At 32.1% G+C, this 19,381-nt stretch overlaps 1 protein-coding gene across 2 annotated transcripts; it reads right to left on the reverse strand.

The window, feature by feature from the left end:
• Positions 1-13,988: 13,988 nt before the first annotated feature.
• On the reverse strand, positions 13,989-18,618 carry LOC103491958 (IQ domain-containing protein IQM2-like). Of its 2 annotated transcripts, none has more exons than XM_051080687.1 (9): positions 18,357-18,618; positions 16,845-17,371; positions 16,648-16,762; positions 16,495-16,560; positions 16,306-16,394; positions 15,569-15,659; positions 15,244-15,483; positions 15,013-15,114; positions 13,989-14,924 (listed from the first exon to the last, which is right to left on the reverse strand). In XM_051080687.1, the coding sequence occupies exons 2-9, from the start codon at positions 17,327-17,329 to the stop codon at positions 14,379-14,381; spliced, it is 1,734 nt and encodes a 577-aa protein (XP_050936644.1). In that variant the 5' UTR covers positions 17,330-17,371; positions 18,357-18,618; the 3' UTR covers positions 13,989-14,378. The 2 variants fall into 2 exon arrangements, with proteins under 2 accessions (XP_050936644.1, XP_016900868.2); XM_017045379.2 differs by having other exon boundaries at positions 16,845-17,387.
• Between the last annotated feature and the right edge of the window lie 763 nt (positions 18,619-19,381).

Consider the following 19,381-nt stretch of genomic DNA (forward strand, 5'->3'; position numbering starts at 1 on the left):
CCAACCCTAACCCCTGTTTGGGCCCAAGATTAAGGAAACCCTAGTAGGGTTTCCTTAATCCCGATTTTACCCTTAAAACTTACCCCTTAATCCACTGATTTTCCTCATCCATTTGCGTCTTCAACCTATGTTAACCCTACGCTCAATCCGTCTTCATCCTCTTCGATTTCTCATTCTTTCGTTCTGTGTTCTCTCCTTCATCACATCCATTTGCATTTTCGGTTCTCCCCTTCGATTCCTCCTTCTTTCGTTCTGTGTTGTCTTCCTCATCTCCTCCATTACCATTTTTCGGTTCTCAAATGTGTTTCATAAACCCTCATTTGCCCATTTTTTCCTTGATTCCCTGTTCGCCATTTATTTCTCACATCTATCGATTTTCGTAACACCCTAACCTGCATTTTCTATATATTTTATTCCTTCATTTGTCCGTTGCGTTTTGTTGATGAACCCTCATTTCGTGATGCCGAATCTCTATCTACATCTCTCTCAGTCCTCAAATGTTTTCTCGTGTTTGTTAAAGCCGTCCCTTCAACGATGTTAGCTCCAAATACAATTTCCTTTTCAAATCTAGGGTTTTGCCTCCAAACACGTTTTGTTGAAGGCGGCCCTCTAATTTTCTCCTTGCAGCTCGACGTTCCATTGTTGTAGCTAAACGTTTCGCTTGCCATTTCGTAATTTCCTTCACTGATAAGATAGACACTTCACCACCATTGTCTGCCAATGCTTGTCGATCGAGCTTGATAGGGAGGTATTGGACTCTTTTGAATCCAATTATTTTTAGTCGATGATAAGTTCCCATTCCTTTGAATACAAACTGATTTCGTTTTGGAATATATGTATCTGTTTGCATTCTGTTCTCTGTTATAATAATTTACTTATATTATTTCCATGATTTCCCACTGTTTGTGTTGATGTCTGAATTTTTATTTCCATATATGTATGTAGACCTTTTTGTCCATTCTGTTTTGTACTTTATTTTGGCCTTCCATTTTGTCTTCTTGGTTTACTTTGTTTTTTTCATAAATTTATGTTGGCAATGGCTTCTATGTTTCCTTATATTCACTCAACCCTTAATTTCATATCAATTCTGTTACCTGATTTTGGATTTACAAAATATATTTCAAGTGCATTACACAAATTTCTTGCATCACTGATATTTTGGGTTAAAAATATGTGGCTGCATAGAATCAGTAGTTCAACATTGTGTTGTCTCTTCCATCTATTCAAATTGTATGTTTTTGGTATAGCTTCCAGTATATAACCTTTGACTGCTTGGACTTTTCCATGCTTTTAGTCAGTTGTAGCAGAGATTCTCTATCTTTGAGTTCTTGATTTTATTGATGGAAGGCTTGCAGTGTATTACTTCCCTCTTTATTGTTTGGTTTCTCTTCATTAAAGCCCTCCTAACTTTCCCCATCTTCCCCTATATATACACAATGTTTCCTCTTTTCATTTATCATTTTCATTTCTCTATCACTGCATTCTTCTCTCTTTTTCTATCTTCTCCTTCGTAAGTTACTTTTTTTTCTCGTTCTCCTTTTAATCTGCCTTCCTTTTTACTTCATTCCTTCCTCTATTGTATTATTCTCTCTGTTTCTATCTTCTGCAATTAACTTTTGTCCTCCTTTCTCACTTACGAACTGTTTTGTATGTACTTATGTTCATCTATTGTATTGATGTTTACCTTATATGTTTCTGTCATCTTTTTTTGCTATCCTTTCATGGTTTTAATGTATTACCATTGTCCATAACTTCTTTGTTATTTTCTATTTACACATGTTTTGTTTATTCGTCTATCTTTTTTGTATTTTTTTCATTTACTTTTGATGTTTTTACAACCATAAAATTCCATTCATTATGTTGAATGGGTTTCAAAACTCTGTGGTTACGAATTTAAAAAAAAAAATCATTTTCTTATGCTTTCCATGTTGATTATTAATATCTTTACTCATTCAATGTTGATTTCGGGTCGTACTTGTCGTCATAGAAGGTATTTATACCTAATATTCTTTCATTTTTTTCCTTCTATATCGTGTCTTATATACAAATGTTAACAAGGTTGTTTATCTTATGCAGGACGTTGCCGTTCACGAGTATACTCTTCTAAGAGGTACTATTGTAATGGTCATTTGTAGGCTTTCTTTTGTTTAGTTTCATATATTATCGTCACATAAGTAACGTTTGAAATTTCTTTTCTATTGTTACAAACTTCTTTCATTTATTTATTTATTTTTTTGGGTTTTGTATAAATTTATTATGAACATTGTGTTAAACATTGTTTGGTTTATAAGGTGTATGCATTGTTTACTTTAAAAATCTTCTTTACGTAGTTTTTGACATATGCAAAATGAATATATGTTTTGCAACGTTCGTCTATCTTCATATCATTCAATTAACGACTATATAGGAAATTAAATTAGTATAACGAGAATGAGGGTACGCATAACACAGTAATGGAGTAATGTATTTTCAAAATTAATTAACGTAAAATCCTACTTTCCATAATAAATACAAATTTAAATCAGTTCTTATAGCCATCAATTGAAACATGTAAATGAGGGGTCCAAGTGCAGTTACAAAGTTAATAAAATAAAATTGCAATTTCGTAACAAAAAAATTTGCATAAAGTGTACACATGTTAGTTGTTCATAATTAGTTAATATCATGAAAAGAATATGTCAAATGAATGTTGAGGTTTTCAAATTAAACTCGAATTTTTTTCTTTAATTTGTTTCAAACAAGTTTTTAGTGTAATTTTTGTTAATGTCTTTATAATAGTTTTCAGTTATTTCATGACTAGCTAAAGTAACATATTGTCACATGTGTAAAAAGAAGTTTTCAAATTCATGGTTCATTTAATTGTAATTTCAATTACAAAGAAAATATTGAATTCATTATCAAACATAATAGTATAACTTTTTTCACAAATGTAACCCCTATTTTTTAATGTAATTTAATTGGAAAATCAATTTACTGTAACTTTTCATATAATTTTGAATATAACTTTTAACGAAAAACAAGTATTTCTTTTCAAGGACGGTTTTTTCAATTATCGTAAATATGAACCACTTTATGTGTACTAAAGAAGAAATAGTTATTTGATACATTATGCAAACATCTGTTTGCATGGTTTCACATTGTTTCTCTTCGAATACTTGTTATTAATTTCCATATACTAAATTTTATGTCCATTGTAAATGACCATTCTAATATCATACTTAGGCACATATTTTATACGACAGTTAAGGTCATTTGACATGGATCAACAAACACTTTTTAGAGTACTAACCACATTCACATTTTCCCAATGTCAGATGCTCCTAACGTTAGAGCTACTAATGAACGACAATAAGCATCTCCCACAAACATTGTTCGATCCAAGGCATAGAATTAGGCAGCTTATGTACTTTTGGATGATACACGAGTCTAATCTTATGTGTCGGAAAAGCACCCGCATGGACAGGCGCACATTTGCAATTCTATGCCACTTCTTAGGACTGTAGTTGGTCTTTCATTGACAGAGATTGTCGATGTCAAGGAAATGATTGCGATGTTCTTGCACGTCCTTGCGCATGACGTGAAGAATCGCGTAATGCAACGGGAATTTGTATGATCAGGCGAGGCAATCTCACGACATTTTAACCTCGTCCTTTTAGCTGCAGTATGACTCCATGACGAGTTGATAAAGAAATCTGTGCTGGTATCAAACAATTGCACTGATCAACGTTAGAAGTGTTTCGAGGTGTGCCTAATTTATGTGGTAAGTTTGTCAAGTATCAGAACGTCACAGTAATTGAAGCCACTTTCTATGGACCTGCAGAATTACCTTGGGGCATTGGATGGGACATACAAAAAGGTGAATGTGCCTGCAGCAGAATGACCTTCGTTCAGAACGCGGAAGGGAGAAATTGCTACGAATGTACTCGACGTTTGCGACATGAAAGAGGATTTCGTATATGTCCTTGCCGGTTCGGAAGGATCCGCAGCAGACTCACGAATTCTCCAGGACGCCCTTGGCCGAGAAAACAGACTGCAAGTGCCAAAGGATATTTATAATTTTCATTTTCGTTGCCATTTTGGAAGTTACATATGGAATACCAATAGAGTACCAGTTTTCGGTACAGGATATTATTACCTATGCGATGTGGGTTATCCAAATGCTGAGGGATTCCTTGCTCCATACAGAGACCAACGCTACCACTTGTAAGATTGTCGGGGTGATGGAAATGCCCCAACAATTGCAAAGGAATACTTCAACATGAAGCACTCTTTGACAATAAATGTGATTGAGTGCGCATTCGGTGTTCTTAAGGATCGTTGGACAATACTTCGTAGGAAGTCCTACTATCCACTCCAAGTGCAGTGTCACACAATCCTAGCATGTTGCTTACTCCATAATTTGATAAACAAAGAAATGGTCAGTTGCAACGACATAGACGAACTCGATGAGGGGGACTCCACATACGCCACCACCATCGCTATAGAAGACATTCAGTAGATTGGACAACTGTCTTTACTAATTTAATAATGGTACACATACAAAAAATTATTTCCAATAAGACGAGTTCGACGCTTTCGTAAAAAAATATGCAATAATAATTTCTTACTTATATTTACAATGTCATTTAAAAAAATTACTACATAAAAAGAAATTACTACATAAAAAAATATTCATAACCCAACCCACATAACACTTTCCCCAAATAAATTTTATCATAAATTTCACATAAACCTACCCACCTAACCCTTCCCCCAAACACATCTTATCATAAAATCCTTATAACCCTTCCTCTAAACACATCTTATTCATAACACTATCATAACCCTTCCCACAAAACCCTTGCCCCAAACACCTCTTATCCTAAAACTACATTTCTAAATACTTCCCCCAGACAAGGGTAATGATAAAACTAGGTTTATCATAACACTAACCCTTCCCTAGTTCCCCCAAACGCACCCTTAATTTTCTTTCTTACAAAATCCAAGGGACCAAATTGACCTTAGATTTCAACATATTCTCTCTTAATTTAAAGATACATTTTTCTCCAAATTAACACATACATTTGAAACAACAATTATATAATATTTTCAATCCTTTCCAAAAATTCAAATCAATTGTTGCTCTCTCCAAGCTTTAAATTTTCTTCTCTTCATCTTATTATTTGGGAGAGTTTTTCTGTTCCTCATTTAAAATATTTAGTGAATAAAAATTAAGAGTTCCTTTTTTGATTTGTTCGAAATAGAACCCCTCCTTTAGTCATAAAGGCAATTAAGTTCCTACAACATCATAGATCAGTGACCTTTTTGAAAAAGGATAAGAAGTCGTTTTTTTTATTTATTTGATCTATCAAGAATTTTTTGGCCTATAAGAACAATTCGGAGTCGAATTTGTTGATTCTCGGATACGAAGAACTTAATCCCTAAAAAGAGTCTTTTGTGACGATTTGATCGTGATTCGTGGAAAAGTTTGAGTTTGTTTTAAACTCGTAAAAAGAACAGTATAACAATTATCTCTAATCCATGGAAAGAGTCGGTTCAAAATTTGAGTGACATACACCTAAGAGGAGCTTGAAAAGTGGATGTAGGTCGTGTTGTGTCGAACCACTATAAAATTCTCGGTGCTAATTTCTCTATCTCTTAACTATTTAATTTTGGCAGTTAACTTGTTCTTAAATTTTATTGCTTGAAAATAATTACAATTGTTTTATTTAATTGCTCACTTGTTTGTTTAGGTTGGTTGAATTAAAAATTGTATATTGTAACATTGTAACTAATTTTAAATGCAATAAAAATTCGAAATATAAAAATGAATATTTCAAATTTAAAAGAAAAATTTTCATAAATATAACAAACTACTAAAATATTTACGGCCTGTGTAACAAAGCCCACAAAGTTAACCATTTTTTAAATATTCTAGGTTTGCCTTCTATCTTTTTCTCCTCTCTACGATTTCTTTATCTCTTTCTTCCTTTACTCTTCTTTTTCTTCGCTGCGATTTCTTTTCATCTTTCTTCTTTTCCTCTTCTTTTTTACGTCGTTTAGATTTTAGTAACCAAATATGATTTCTTTCTATCGTCTTCTTTTTTTTTGCTGCGTGCATCGTCTTTCTTCTTTTCCTCTCTTTTTTTTACATCGTTTAGATTTGGGTAACCAAATTTAATTTCTTTTTATCGTCTTTCTTCTTTCTCTTTTTTTTTTTTCGTTCGCTGCGTGCATCGTCTTTCTTCTTTTTCTCTTTTTTTTTTTTTTTTTTTACGTTGTTTAGATTAGGATAACAAAATCTAAAAGATCGTGTATAAAGAAGAACCTTGAGAAAAAAAACATTTAACCAAATCTAAACGATTGTGTATCAAATTTTAAAAAAAATTAACGATCGTGTAGCCAAATCTAAACGACCAAATCTAAATGATTGTGTAACCAAATCTAAACGATCGTGTAACTAAATTAAACGATATAATTAAAAAAAATAAATCGTTTAGATTTGGCTATCCAAATCTAATTGAAAAAATAAATCGTTTAGATTTGTCTATCCAAATCTAAATGAACAAATCTAAACGATCGTAAACCAAATAATAGCCAAATCTAAACGATGATATACTAATTATATTACGTGCATTGTTGACGAGACACTTTTGGTATTTTCCATGGTAGGCCTGTGGGTTTTTTTTGTTTTTAGAATTGTTCTATATAGTGTAAATATTTTGTCGTTTTGTTATATTTTTTAAAAGACCCCAATTTAAAATCTAAAATTAAAGAAATTAATTTACATATTAAAAAATTTTAAAATAAAATAATATTGTAATTATAATTTAGACATCCACAACTTATACATAGATTACCAATTTTCATATAACTCTCCTTTAATTCCATGTTATAACACTCATCCCATTGAATTCCATAATGTAGAATATACCATGATATGTCCTATAAATAGAGGTGTGGTGTTTTTGTAAGACACATCATAATGTAGAATATACCATGATATGTCCTATAAATAGAGGTGTGGTGTTTTTGTAAGACACATCATAATTGAGTTCATCTGTTTTTTACTTCCTCTCTTTTCTATTTATCTTTTGTGTTGTTTATTTATTCTTTATTTTATAACACGTTATTAGCACAAGTCTCTACATTTTTATCATTTGCAAAAGGTAGGCTATAATATTAGTTTGTTTTTCTGTTTTGTATTTGTAAACATTGCATGAAATCTTCCATGTATACATTATGCATAGTTTGAGTATATAATCTTTTATGCCTATTGACATGTTGTAATTTTACATATTATGTTTACAAAATTATTGTTTGTTAAAAATATTGTTAGTTCACTAGTAGAAAAATAGCCTACGATGACAGTTAAATGTTGTCATTAAAAGCTTTCGTGACAGTTTTTTACAGTCATTGATGCAGCAGTCATGGAAAGTATTTTATGACAGTTCTCCAAACTATCACGAAATGTGGTTTTTCATGACATAGAATAAATGTCACGAATTTGATATCTTATGACAAATTATAACTGTCATTATTTATTTTCGATGACAGTTAATAATTATCATTGTTTATATTTTATGTCATCGGATAACTGCCATTGTTAATATTATATGATAGATATTAAATGTCATTATTTATCTTTTATGACACTTATTAACTGTCATCATTTCACTTTCCATGACATTAATTAACTGTCAATAAAACTTTTTCGATGATAGTTTTTTTTACATTTAAATGTCATAATTTTGTTTTTAGTCACTTTTTTTCTTGCACTATTTTTTATTGAATTCTGTTTTTCATGTTGCTCTGCCATTACATAGACCAATACAATCACATATGGAAAGAAACGGTAAACGCTTTAATATAAAGAAACATACACTTTATAATATCGCTTTAAGTGTTGGTACATACATGGTTTGTTACAAACAAGTTATTTAAATAACTACATTTAAACCAGAAATTTTCCTACAAAAATGCCTATACATCAATAAATTGTCGCAAATATGGCTTCGTTGCTCCAATGGATTCTAGCAAAACCTAGTAAGAAAATAAAATGAAACAAAATTGATTCGACAATACATCATATTCACTTCAAGAACACAACACATAAACACTTCCACAAAACATTTATATTTACAAATGACAACCCTACAACCAGGCTAACAGTTATAGATGCAGTGAATTTATCAAGGTAATTTGAAGAAAGCCACCAAGAAACAAATGAAATCCCACTTAATAAAATCCAAAAATAATAAACCGAGATCGAAAAATGAAAAAAATGAGAAGCAAATGAAGCAAACAAAAAAAATATTTGATCCATAACATTCCACCACATGGAAGCAAATGAAGAAAGTATTAAGAACAAAGAGAAAGTGAAGAGCTTACTTCTTCTATTGCAGACAGCATATGAAGAAAGAGTTGCAGCAAGAGATCAACTGCAGAAGGAAACAATGTGTGCCAAGGAGTACTGGAACCAACATGAAAAATGATGGCCGTTGTCAAGTTACTATGATATTGTAAAAGGAGAAGGAAACAATAATGCCAATCCTACTATGATATTATGTACATAACTAAAAAATACTATTGGAAAAAAAATTGAATAGGAAGGTTTCACCATCAACACACTGTTTAAGTGCAGATAATGGTTAGTATCACCTTAAGAAATGAGTCAAAAGCTGATATCTACCACACAACCTTGTGCTTGAAAATCATTACTGCTGAAAAAAACACAACATTCTATTAGACATTGTTAATACTCAATAATATTCCATTTTACATAAGCAAAAATGTAATACTGGCATATAAAAACAATAAAAGCGCTTTAAAAAGGGCAAAAAAAAAAATGGAGCAAATTCTTGACAAGGTAAAGTGCTGCAAGAATAGAATACACAATAACGTCATCATATGTTGTGCTCAACCTAGTCAAATTTGAAGAACAAATGAGAAGAAAAATGTAGAATGCTCACTATGTCATTAAACTGAATGTTACCCAAAAGCATATTGACCAAAAACACTCTATCAGTCATTTTCTCAAACAGTTTGCAGGCATAAGAACAAACAACAAAAACTAAACGCAAAGACCCACGTCAAACATGTTCGAATCCATCAAAAGAATTTCCTTGTATATTTTGCATTGTTTGCTCTCCCATTTTCTCCACCTCCTACCACAGCACCAAAACTCCAATAATATTCCCTTTTACAAACACTAAAAAGAAAAAAAGAAAAAAAATTACATGATTTATAAAACTCACGAGCTGGTTCGATTAACTAACCTTATACCCCTAACCCCATACTAACCTGGTTCAATCCACGACTTCAATGCAATATATATTTATTTATTCAATATTTAACTTGTGGGCCCCACACATATTAAATATATATTTGTCTATTTATTATTTATTACGTGGACCCCACAAGTTATTTATTTTTAAATTTAAAGATATTATATATATATTTATGTAGTATTTAATATATATATATATATATATATATATTTGTGCGATGATTGAGGTGAGGAAGAAATCGAAAAGAGATCGGGAAAATGGAGAAGCGCCTTCGTTTTTTTTTTAAATTTATAATCCTCCGATTCAATCACCGTGGGAAGAAGACGCCGGAACCTACCCCATCGCCGCACCCTACTTTGTCATCTTCTCCTCGTCGTCCTCCACTCTACCCCATCATCTTCTCCTCATTTGTCTCCATTTTCCCACTTGGGTCGACGAACGATAAATTTTCATACGCCATCGTCGCTCTGCCCTACTCCGATTCAATCGCTGTCGTCTCCATTTTCCTACTCCGTCGCTCGTCGCCACTTCCTCCACGCAATCTCCTTTCGATTTCCTCCTCGCCTCACAAATACATACATACATACATACATACATACATACATACATACATACATACATACATACATACATACATACATACATACATACATACATACATACATACATACATACATACATACATACATACATACATACATACATACATACATACATACATACATACATACATACATACATACATACATACATACATACATACATACATACATACATACATACATACATACATACATACATACATACATACATACATACATACATACATACATACATACATACATACATACATACATACATACATACATACATACATACATACATACATACATACATACATACATACATACATACATACATACATACATACATACATACATACATACATACATACATACATACATACATACATACATACATACATACATACATACATACATACATACATACATACATACATACATACATACATACATACATACATACAAATAAATAACTTGTGGGGCCCACGTAATAAATAATAAATAGATAAATATATATTTAATACCTGTGGGGCCCACGTGTTAAATATTGAATAAATATATATATAGCATTGAAGTCGTGGACCCCGTCTACGATTTCCAAGCAAACTCGTGTACGAGTATACAACTTCCACAAAATCACTCTATTTTTGTCAATAGTTTGCCTTCTACCCTATTTTTGACATTATGTTTTAAAACTGTATTATTAAAAAAAATTCCAAAAAATATAATAACCTTAAATAATTACATTATCTTTATAATATAATTATTTTATCTTTAAATTCAATTAATTATATACCCAAACATATAATTAATTAAAATTCTTTCAAAGAATAACATGTACCCTTAAATAATTATATCCTTATAATATAATTATTTTAATTTCACAATCAGTTAATCATACAATTAATCAAATTTCCAGAAATACAACAATTAGATGGAAAAATATTTAATAAGTTCCAATTTCTACCAATCAAATATTTCAACAATTAAATAACACCAAAAAATTCAAAGATTACACTTAAGAAAATTACAAATAATTTCTCTTAAATTTGGGGTGTTACAGAAATAATAATGGTCGAGGTTGAGGTCGTGGTCATGGCCGAGGTCGAGGTCAAGGTCGTGGTCATGGTTGAGGTCATGATCGTGGTAGATGAAGAAGTAATTATACGTTCCATGGTAATAATCATTCTGATTTCAAGAAAAACACAAATGATGATCATAGAGGGAAGATTTCACAAAATAAGAAATTTAAAAGTTGTGAAAATCAACGTTTCCATTGTGGTATGAATGGTCATTAGACTCGTACTTGTCGTACATTAAGCACTTAGTTGACCTCTACCAAATCTCATTGAAGGAAAAAGGGAAGAATGTGGAAGTAAATTTTACCTATCAAGATGATGTATTTAACCATCCCAACATGCATATTTGGATGTTGTTAACTTTTTTGAGTCTCTTAAAGAGAAAACTAATGTTAATGAAGGAGTAGCAAATACTTCATTTAATTATGATAATGTCCAAAACTAATATTTTCATTATGTTTTAGTGTTTTCTTTATTCAACATTTATCCGTTTATTTACATTATTTACATTTCAAGGGTGGTTCTGTTTATTTTTAATCGAGAGATTATTGTAATCGTTTTTTTTAATGAAGAGTTATGAACATTTCTCATATTTTGGCTGACTTAAAAGATGAATAATGAAGACTTATGTTTGACAGATAATGCAACTACGCACACAATAATTAAAAGTAAAAAATAATTTTCTATATTGACAATGCTTGAAGCAAATGTCAATACAATATCATGTTCTACAAACTTGATTGAAGGTTTTGTAAAGCAAACATTATTTTGCCTAGAGTAACAAAATTCATAATTAATAATGTTTTGTTCTATAGTAAGTTAAAAAGAAACTTATTGAGTTTCAAAGATATACATCAAAATGGTTATCATGTTGAAACTAATAATAAAAATAATATAAAATATCTTTATATTACATTTATTGTTTCACATGAGAAGTGTATATTGGAAACACTATCTGCTTTTTCTTTTGGATTATATTATACTCATATACGAGTACGTAATTGAAACATATGGAACCATAACCTGAAGTTCATGAATTTAAATATGTTTACTGTTTGGTATGATCAATTGGGTCATCATAGGTCAATAATGATGAAAAAATTGTTGAAAATTCATATGGATATCTACTAAAGAACCAGAAGATTCTTCAATCCAATGAATTATCATGTGTTGCTTGTTCTCAAGGAAAATTGATTATTAGGGCATCACCAACTAAAGTGGGAGTTGAGTCACCAACATTTTTGGAACGAATTTATAGTAACATATATATGGACCCATTAATTCACTAAGTGGATTATTCAGATACTTCATGGTTTTAAATGACGCATCAAATAGATGGTCACATGTGTGTTTATTATTAAGTTTAAATCTTGCATTTGCAATATCACTTGCTCAAATAATCAAATTAAGAGCATAGTTTCCTGATTATACAATTAAAAACATTCGACTTGATAATGCTGGTGAGTTTACATCCCAATCATTTAATAATTATTGCATGTCAATTGGGATAATTATTGAACATCATGTAGCTCATGTTCATACACAAAATGGTTTGTTCGAATCATTTATCAAGCGTTTACAATTGATTTCTAGATCGTTAATTTTTAGAGTAAAGCTTTCACTATTTATATGGGGTCATGCTATTTTGCTGCTATGTCACTCATACGCATAAGATCGACATCTTATCTTAAGTACTCTCCAGTATAATTAGCTTATGACCAGTAGCCAAATATTTCTTATTTGCGAATTTTTTGTTGTGCAATATATATTCAAATTTCCCCAATAGAAAGTACTAAAATGGGACCTTAAGGAAAGCTAGAAATATATGTCGAATTTAAATTCTCATCAATTATTAGATATCTTGAACCCCTGACAGAGGATATATTTACTACATGATTTGCTAATTATCATTTTAATGAGACAACTTTTTCCAATATTAGGGGGAGGAATTAAGATGTTGGATATTTATCTGACCCACACAAAGCAAGATCTCAAACATGTTATTTGTTTACATGTGGAGGAATTGCTATATCTTAGTGATCTGTAAAGCAAACCATTACGGTCACTTCATCGAATCATGCAAAAATTCTTTCAATTCATGAAGCTAGTAAAGAATGTGTATGGTTGAGGTTAATGACTCATCATATTTGAGAAACATATGATTTATCTTTCAGTAAAAATTTACCAACAATATTATTTGAAGATAATACCGCATGTATAGCAAAATGCAAGGAGGATATGTAAAAGAAGATAAAACAAAGTAGATCTTACCAAAACGTTTCTATATATACATGGCCTTTAAGAAAATGATGACATCAGTGTTCAACAAATTTCTTCAAAAGAAAACTTGGCAGACTTATTCACAAAGACATTACCCACATCAACATTTGAAAAACTGGTGCACAATATTAGAATGCGACGACTCAGAAAACTCAAGTGCTATATTGATAAGGGGAGTAGAAATATTGCCTTTAATGAATATAGATATCACAGTATTTTTCCTTTTACTATGTTTTTCTCCGTTGAGTTTTCCTAGCAAGATTTTTAATGAAGCAGTTATTAATGTATAAAAATTTATATTTTTCCCTTCACTAGGATTTTTTCCATCGAATTTTTTTCTAGTAAGATTTTAATGAGGCATTTATTTTTATATAATATGAATATCTAAGAGAAGTATTGTAAATATAATTATAGATATCTATAACTTATACATAGGTTACCAATTTTCATATAACTCTCATTTAATTTCATGTTATAACATTCATCTCATTGAATTTCATAATGTAACTTATATCATGATATACGCTATAACTAGAGGTATGTGATGTCTTTGTAAGACACAACAGAATTGAGTTCAATTGTTCTTTACTTTCTCTCTTCTCTATTCATCTTTTGCATTGTTTCATTGTTCTTATTTAGCTTATTCTCTACTTTCTCTCTTCTCTATCCATCTTTTGTGTTGTTTCATTGTTCTTATTTAGCTTTTTTGTTATTTATTTTATAACAAATAGATATGTAATTCTTTATTTTATAAGAGATAAATATATAAACAGACCTTTTAAATTCAAAATGAAACAAATATATAAATGAAAAAATATTACAAAATACAAGAAAAAACCCCTTCAATGTAATTCGAAGCAACGACCCAACCCCACGAGGAAAACTTCAATTACAGAAGCGCCTCTTTACCAACATGACAATCGATTTTATTAATGTAGAAAATATTTGTATTATATTTCCTTATATCCGCAAATAATGAATCAATAGAACAATTAGGAATCACCTCGGCATTACCAATATCTGCTCCTGATGTTCCCTTTGGACAAAGGTGAAGAAGATTGTGTAGTACATTGGTGAATCATATTAATTGGTGAATCACTATGGGTTAGAATACAGGCAACTGGAGGCGAGCATCAAAATTGAGACCGAGTAGTCACCTTTCTTGGCTACAACATCACCTGCTCCAATGCTAGGTGCTGAAGTTCGACTGGATAGTCACGAACACAACCTATTCGAGGACCTGCACCAGTTGTCCATTTACAAGATAGTTGCTTTCCCAATTGATATGATTTTGTATCTTTGTGTGAGTTTATTCTTTTTAGTACTAATTCATCAGGGATGATATCAACCTCGTAACTTCTATTTTCCTCTTCTAACATGTTTTTCTTCTGAGTTTCGGTATCCAACTCCGAAACATATTCCAAGGATCTCATTTCTATGTTTTCTCGTATGAGAGGACTGGTTAATTTTCTACTCAAATTGATTGGCCTATTTGACTCAAATGTTTTGATGGTTGACGATGCTAATTGCTCTTGAAAATCTGATTTCCCACCAATCGTTCCTGCAGCAACAATCTTTGAAACGCCATCATCCGGACCACCACTCACTTGTTCAATCCAATCCTCCTCTGCCGAGCCATTTCGAACATGAAGACTGCCTTTTTGTGTTTGTAGTTCATTGTCTTCCTCGCCTTCCTCATCATGTGGACTCATCTAAATTTAATGAAAAAAGGAAACATGTAAATAATGTTCTGATTTCACTAGAAAAGAACATCTTAGATCTAAGTTCTCCAATTCTAACCTTCACATGAGTGAGGTCAACGTTGTTTTCTGTAAGGAAGGAGATAAATTCACGAAAGTTTTCTTCTGTGGGACGGTAATGACCACTATGAGGCCAAATTGCCTGTTTAAAGAAATGAGAAACTGTCATTAAACGGTAAACAGACTCAAGCTTGAAGATGAGCCACTTAAATGGTAGGAATTCCAGTGAGAAAAGAATGAAAGAAAATTCTACAAGCTCTTTGACTCGTACCTGTAGGATGCCATTTTCAACAACCAACCTCCCGGCAGCAAGTGTGGCTCCTCCAGCCAAGAAACTCGAATGGTGAAACTTACCCTTCATTTTCTTTCCAACATACAAGGTTTTAGAGGTGCTGAGAACAAATATCCACTTCTCACGCTTATCAACTCTAGTGATGTGAAGTAGTTCCCCAGATTGCTTGTAAATGAACTTCCCATCCTCCACCACAACTTCATAGGCTGTTCTTTCCAACTGAAAGAAAATCATTTGGAAGGTTCAACATTCCATATGAACTACAAGAATAAATAACAATTCGATGCAGGTTTTAGGGACTCACTGGACCCAAATACTGAATGCACTGCTGTTGAAGTTTCACTCTAGGGCATTCTTCAACAAGATCTACTCCCTTCCCTTCTCCTATATCCAACCTAAGGAGTATAGATACTTTATTTTGACTAATGTGTCAACGCCCAAATGCATGTCCCATGTTTGTTAGGGCCATTTAAATTGCTCAATAGTTTCATAATAAAGGGGCATAAACGTTTAAGTACAACAAAAAAGCAAAAATAGTAAAATATGACCCAAAACAAATTGACAAAAGTTTGAGACTGGAGTATATCATCCTCGTTTCTTAAACATATTGGCTTCAAATTTTTTAGGATTAAAATTGATATATATTCTAATAAACTTATGGGATCTTTTCAAAGAATAATAATAAAAACTATCTACACTTCGTGGCAAAAAACCACTAAAGGACAAAAATCTACTAGATTTTACCATGAAGTGTATATATTTTGTTCGCTTTGCTGTTTTTGACAATTTCCCTAAATTTATTGTTGTTGTGCCTATGAGTGTATGACCTAATGTCCTCTCCTAGATTAAAAATAAAAATAATAATGATGGTGATAATAATAATAATAGTGTGATATTGTGTCTATTGCTTGACTGTCATCTCAGTTAATATCAATGCTTCTTAGTGCTTAGTATCCAACATTTTTTACTCTAAACCTTTAGCTTTCAGAAAACCTGAATTTAGCACTAAAGCTTTCAAAAATTAGGTCAAGGAATGTTTACCAATAGAAAAAGGGTTGTTCACTCTGAGAGTGTAGCCATTTATCATAATAAAACTGTAGGTTCTGGCCATAACGATGTCGTGGATCAATCTGGCAACAGAAAAAGGAATTACAACTAATAATAGTGTTATTTAAAAAAAAAAATACTGGTCCAGTGTAACACTATTTTTCTCAAATCCATTAGACTTACAGCCTCAAGCCAGTGTTGTAAAGCAAGCATTTGAGCTTTGTCATTTTTGGACAAACCCTTGCCAACCTGTTATGTTTCAAAAACATATGGTTGATCTTTTTGAGATGTTTGTTGGTTTCATGACAATATCAAGTAAAACATGGTGAAATTTACCCTAGCAGCTTTGGTTCTTGCTCGAGACCACCGTGAAACGGCACTTTTGTGTTTATCTATGTCAAAAAATGATATGGAACTTCTCCTGAGGTCGGCAAAATTCAAGAGTTTCCACCTTCAACAAGGATAACCACTGAGAACAAGCTCAAAAAAGATCCATTTTGATTCAGAACAAAGACATAAGCCAGCACACATACCAACTCTTCTCTGCAATAACTGCACAATCAGCCAGCCTTCTCCTTGTTCTAAAGCTTTTATAAACTTTCTGTAATTCAGTTGCTGCCATGTGCTCCATATTTGTTGCAATGAGATCCATCACAGCTTGGGTCCCATCATGATTCTCGGGCCTAGAAGATTGACTCTCCATGTCATTGCTCTTAGGACAATTAGCAACAACATCCAACTCTGCCTCCTGTAGAGGAATATCCGTTATCTCTGTTGAAGTCATCTTCTCCAAATCTCTACCGCTCAACCTAACAGATGAATCTAACGCTGCCCGGTGCAAACCCACTGATTTGATTACTGAAGGCTTCAAATCTCCACTATCAGAACTGGTGGATCGCTGAAGAGCTTTTACTTCATCATCTCCAAAATTGATGAATTTTACAGTAACGGATCCAGATTCTCCCCCATTTTTCTTATCAATGTATTTGGCCAAAGGACATGTAAAGAAAGCCCCCATTTTAGCAAAAATGGTTCAGCAAAGCCAAGATGAACATTATTCCTGTAACATGAAGTTCCTAGAAATAAGAACCAAAAAAAAAAAAAAAAAAATTCCAACACAGATGAAGTCATAAATCTTCAAGGAATAGACAGAGTCAATCTCTTAACAAACAAGTAGAATTTATGCCCAGAAAAAAAAGATTCGCAAACAATCAATCCAAGAATACTTTATAAGAAGACAAAAAAAAAAAGTGAAAGATATAAATACTAAACTTGAAGTCCAAGAAGAGTTTCCCTTAATTTTCAATCCCAAAAATAACAGCAAACATACCAGTATGATTTCCTGTAGCCTAGAACCAAAGATTTGTGAGACAGGTCAGAAACGGTAAAAGACCAATTTCATTAAGAAAACTAGATTCCTTATCTCTTGTTTGATAACCTTTTGGTGCTTATGAACACTCGAGCCATCTATTGATTTTTCTACAGTGTTATGTAGTTTTATGGAGTGTTTTAAAAAACCAAGCCAAATTTTGAAAAACAACTTTCAAAAACTTGTTTTTGTGTAGTTGTAATTTGACTAAAAATTCAGAAGTTTTTAATTAGAAACTATGAAACAGTAGTAAAGAAGTAAGAATCAAGCATAATTTTCAAAACCAAGAACCAAACTGTTATCAATCGGATCTAATCAACCAAATTCCAGTAAGCAACTACAGTGGGACTTCAGAAACAGAGAGAAAAAGAGCATCAAGCGCAGACCCAACTTCAGAAATAAGCAGTGCACATTGCCATGGGACCAATATCAGAGAGAAAAGGAAGTGAAAAGAAATATCCATTTCATCAGAAAAACTTGAAATGAAGAAACGAACATCAAGAACCAACATGGAGCGAAGAGAAACCTGAAATGGCGGATTTACCTAAATCATAGTGCATTTGGTGATACAATTACTAATGAGTATAGAAAATTTAATATAAGAGAATTTACAAGCAGACAGTACAAGGATCGAAACAAAACAATAAATTCGATGGCATGGGAGCTGTACAATTACCATGGACATTGAAGAGGGGGAGTCTCGCGCGGGACGAAGGAGAAATAGTCGTGGAGGATTGAGATTTTGGGGGACCAAAATTCATTGTAGCTCTCCCTAGAGAAGGATTGAGATGAAAATTCTTCCATAATTGTAGAGCTGGGAACAGATTATGAAAGAGAATTTAGAAATAAGTAATGCGATTGAAAGCAGAATCCTGAGTGATGGGATGGGTTGGTTGTTGTATCTCTGCAACTTTGCTATTCGTTAGTTTGCTTTGCTCGCTTCGCGATGAAGAAGATGAAACACCTCCTCCTTGCAGTTGGGCCAAGGAAAAGCCCAATAGAAAACAACATGGGCTGAATAGCCTTGATAATGGCTAACAACATCCATAGAAAATCATACGCATACTTCCAAATATAGCCCTTTTCGACATAAAATATAAAATATAAAAAATATAGCAACTTCTCGACAATTTGTAAATATAGCAAAAATTTTATTTAATTTTTATAGATCTAAAATATCTCTATTTTAGATGAAAATGCATCATGTGATGTTCTCCCCTCCACAATCTTCTCCTTCTTCTATGATATCAATCTTTTTCATTCTCTCAAACATAAGCAATTTTTCTGTCTTTCACAATTCCTCCTCTCTCTTTTTCTTTTGTGATTTTGTCTCCGCCTCCAATTGGTAGATTTTTCGTTCAACTCTCGCCTCCAACCAATCATCATCCTACGTATAACAATTTTCGGCCTTTAGCAATTTTCTACAGTTTTTCGTTTACTTCTACTTCGCTAGGTCAATGTTACGGTTTGGATATCAATTTTTTTGGTATGTAATCAAATTTTCTTTAAAAAACTGCATATCTTTCTGAGTTTTTCATCTAATTTATATTCATGATCTTAGTTTGATATTTGTTTTTAGTTGTGATTCTTCCCTAAATTTTTCATTCAACTTCATCCAATTTTTACAATTTGATTTAATTTCTCAATCGGATGATTCTACTAGTATTTTTATAAAATAAAATGTGTTGATCTTACTTGTAT

Source organism: Cucumis melo, chromosome 2, assembly GCF_025177605.1.
Source record: "Cucumis melo cultivar AY chromosome 2, USDA_Cmelo_AY_1.0, whole genome shotgun sequence".
NCBI lineage: Eukaryota > Viridiplantae > Streptophyta > Magnoliopsida > Cucurbitales > Cucurbitaceae > Cucumis > Cucumis melo.

What these genes read in the sequence shown, in the direction of transcription:
- LOC103491958 (XM_051080687.1), bottom strand. Translation starts at nt 17,329, where the DNA reads ATGGGGGCTTTCTTTACATGTCCTTTGGCCAAATACATTGATAAGAAA. An exon ending in TACAACACTGGCTTGAGGCT is followed by an intron (nt 16,395 to 16,494) that starts GTAAGTCTAATG and finishes TTCTGTTGCCAG; the next exon opens with ATTGATCCACGACATCGTTA. An exon ending in GCATTCAGTATTTGGGTCCA is followed by an intron (nt 15,484 to 15,568) that starts GTGAGTCCCTAA and finishes ATTTTCTTTCAG; the next exon opens with TTGGAAAGAACAGCCTATGA.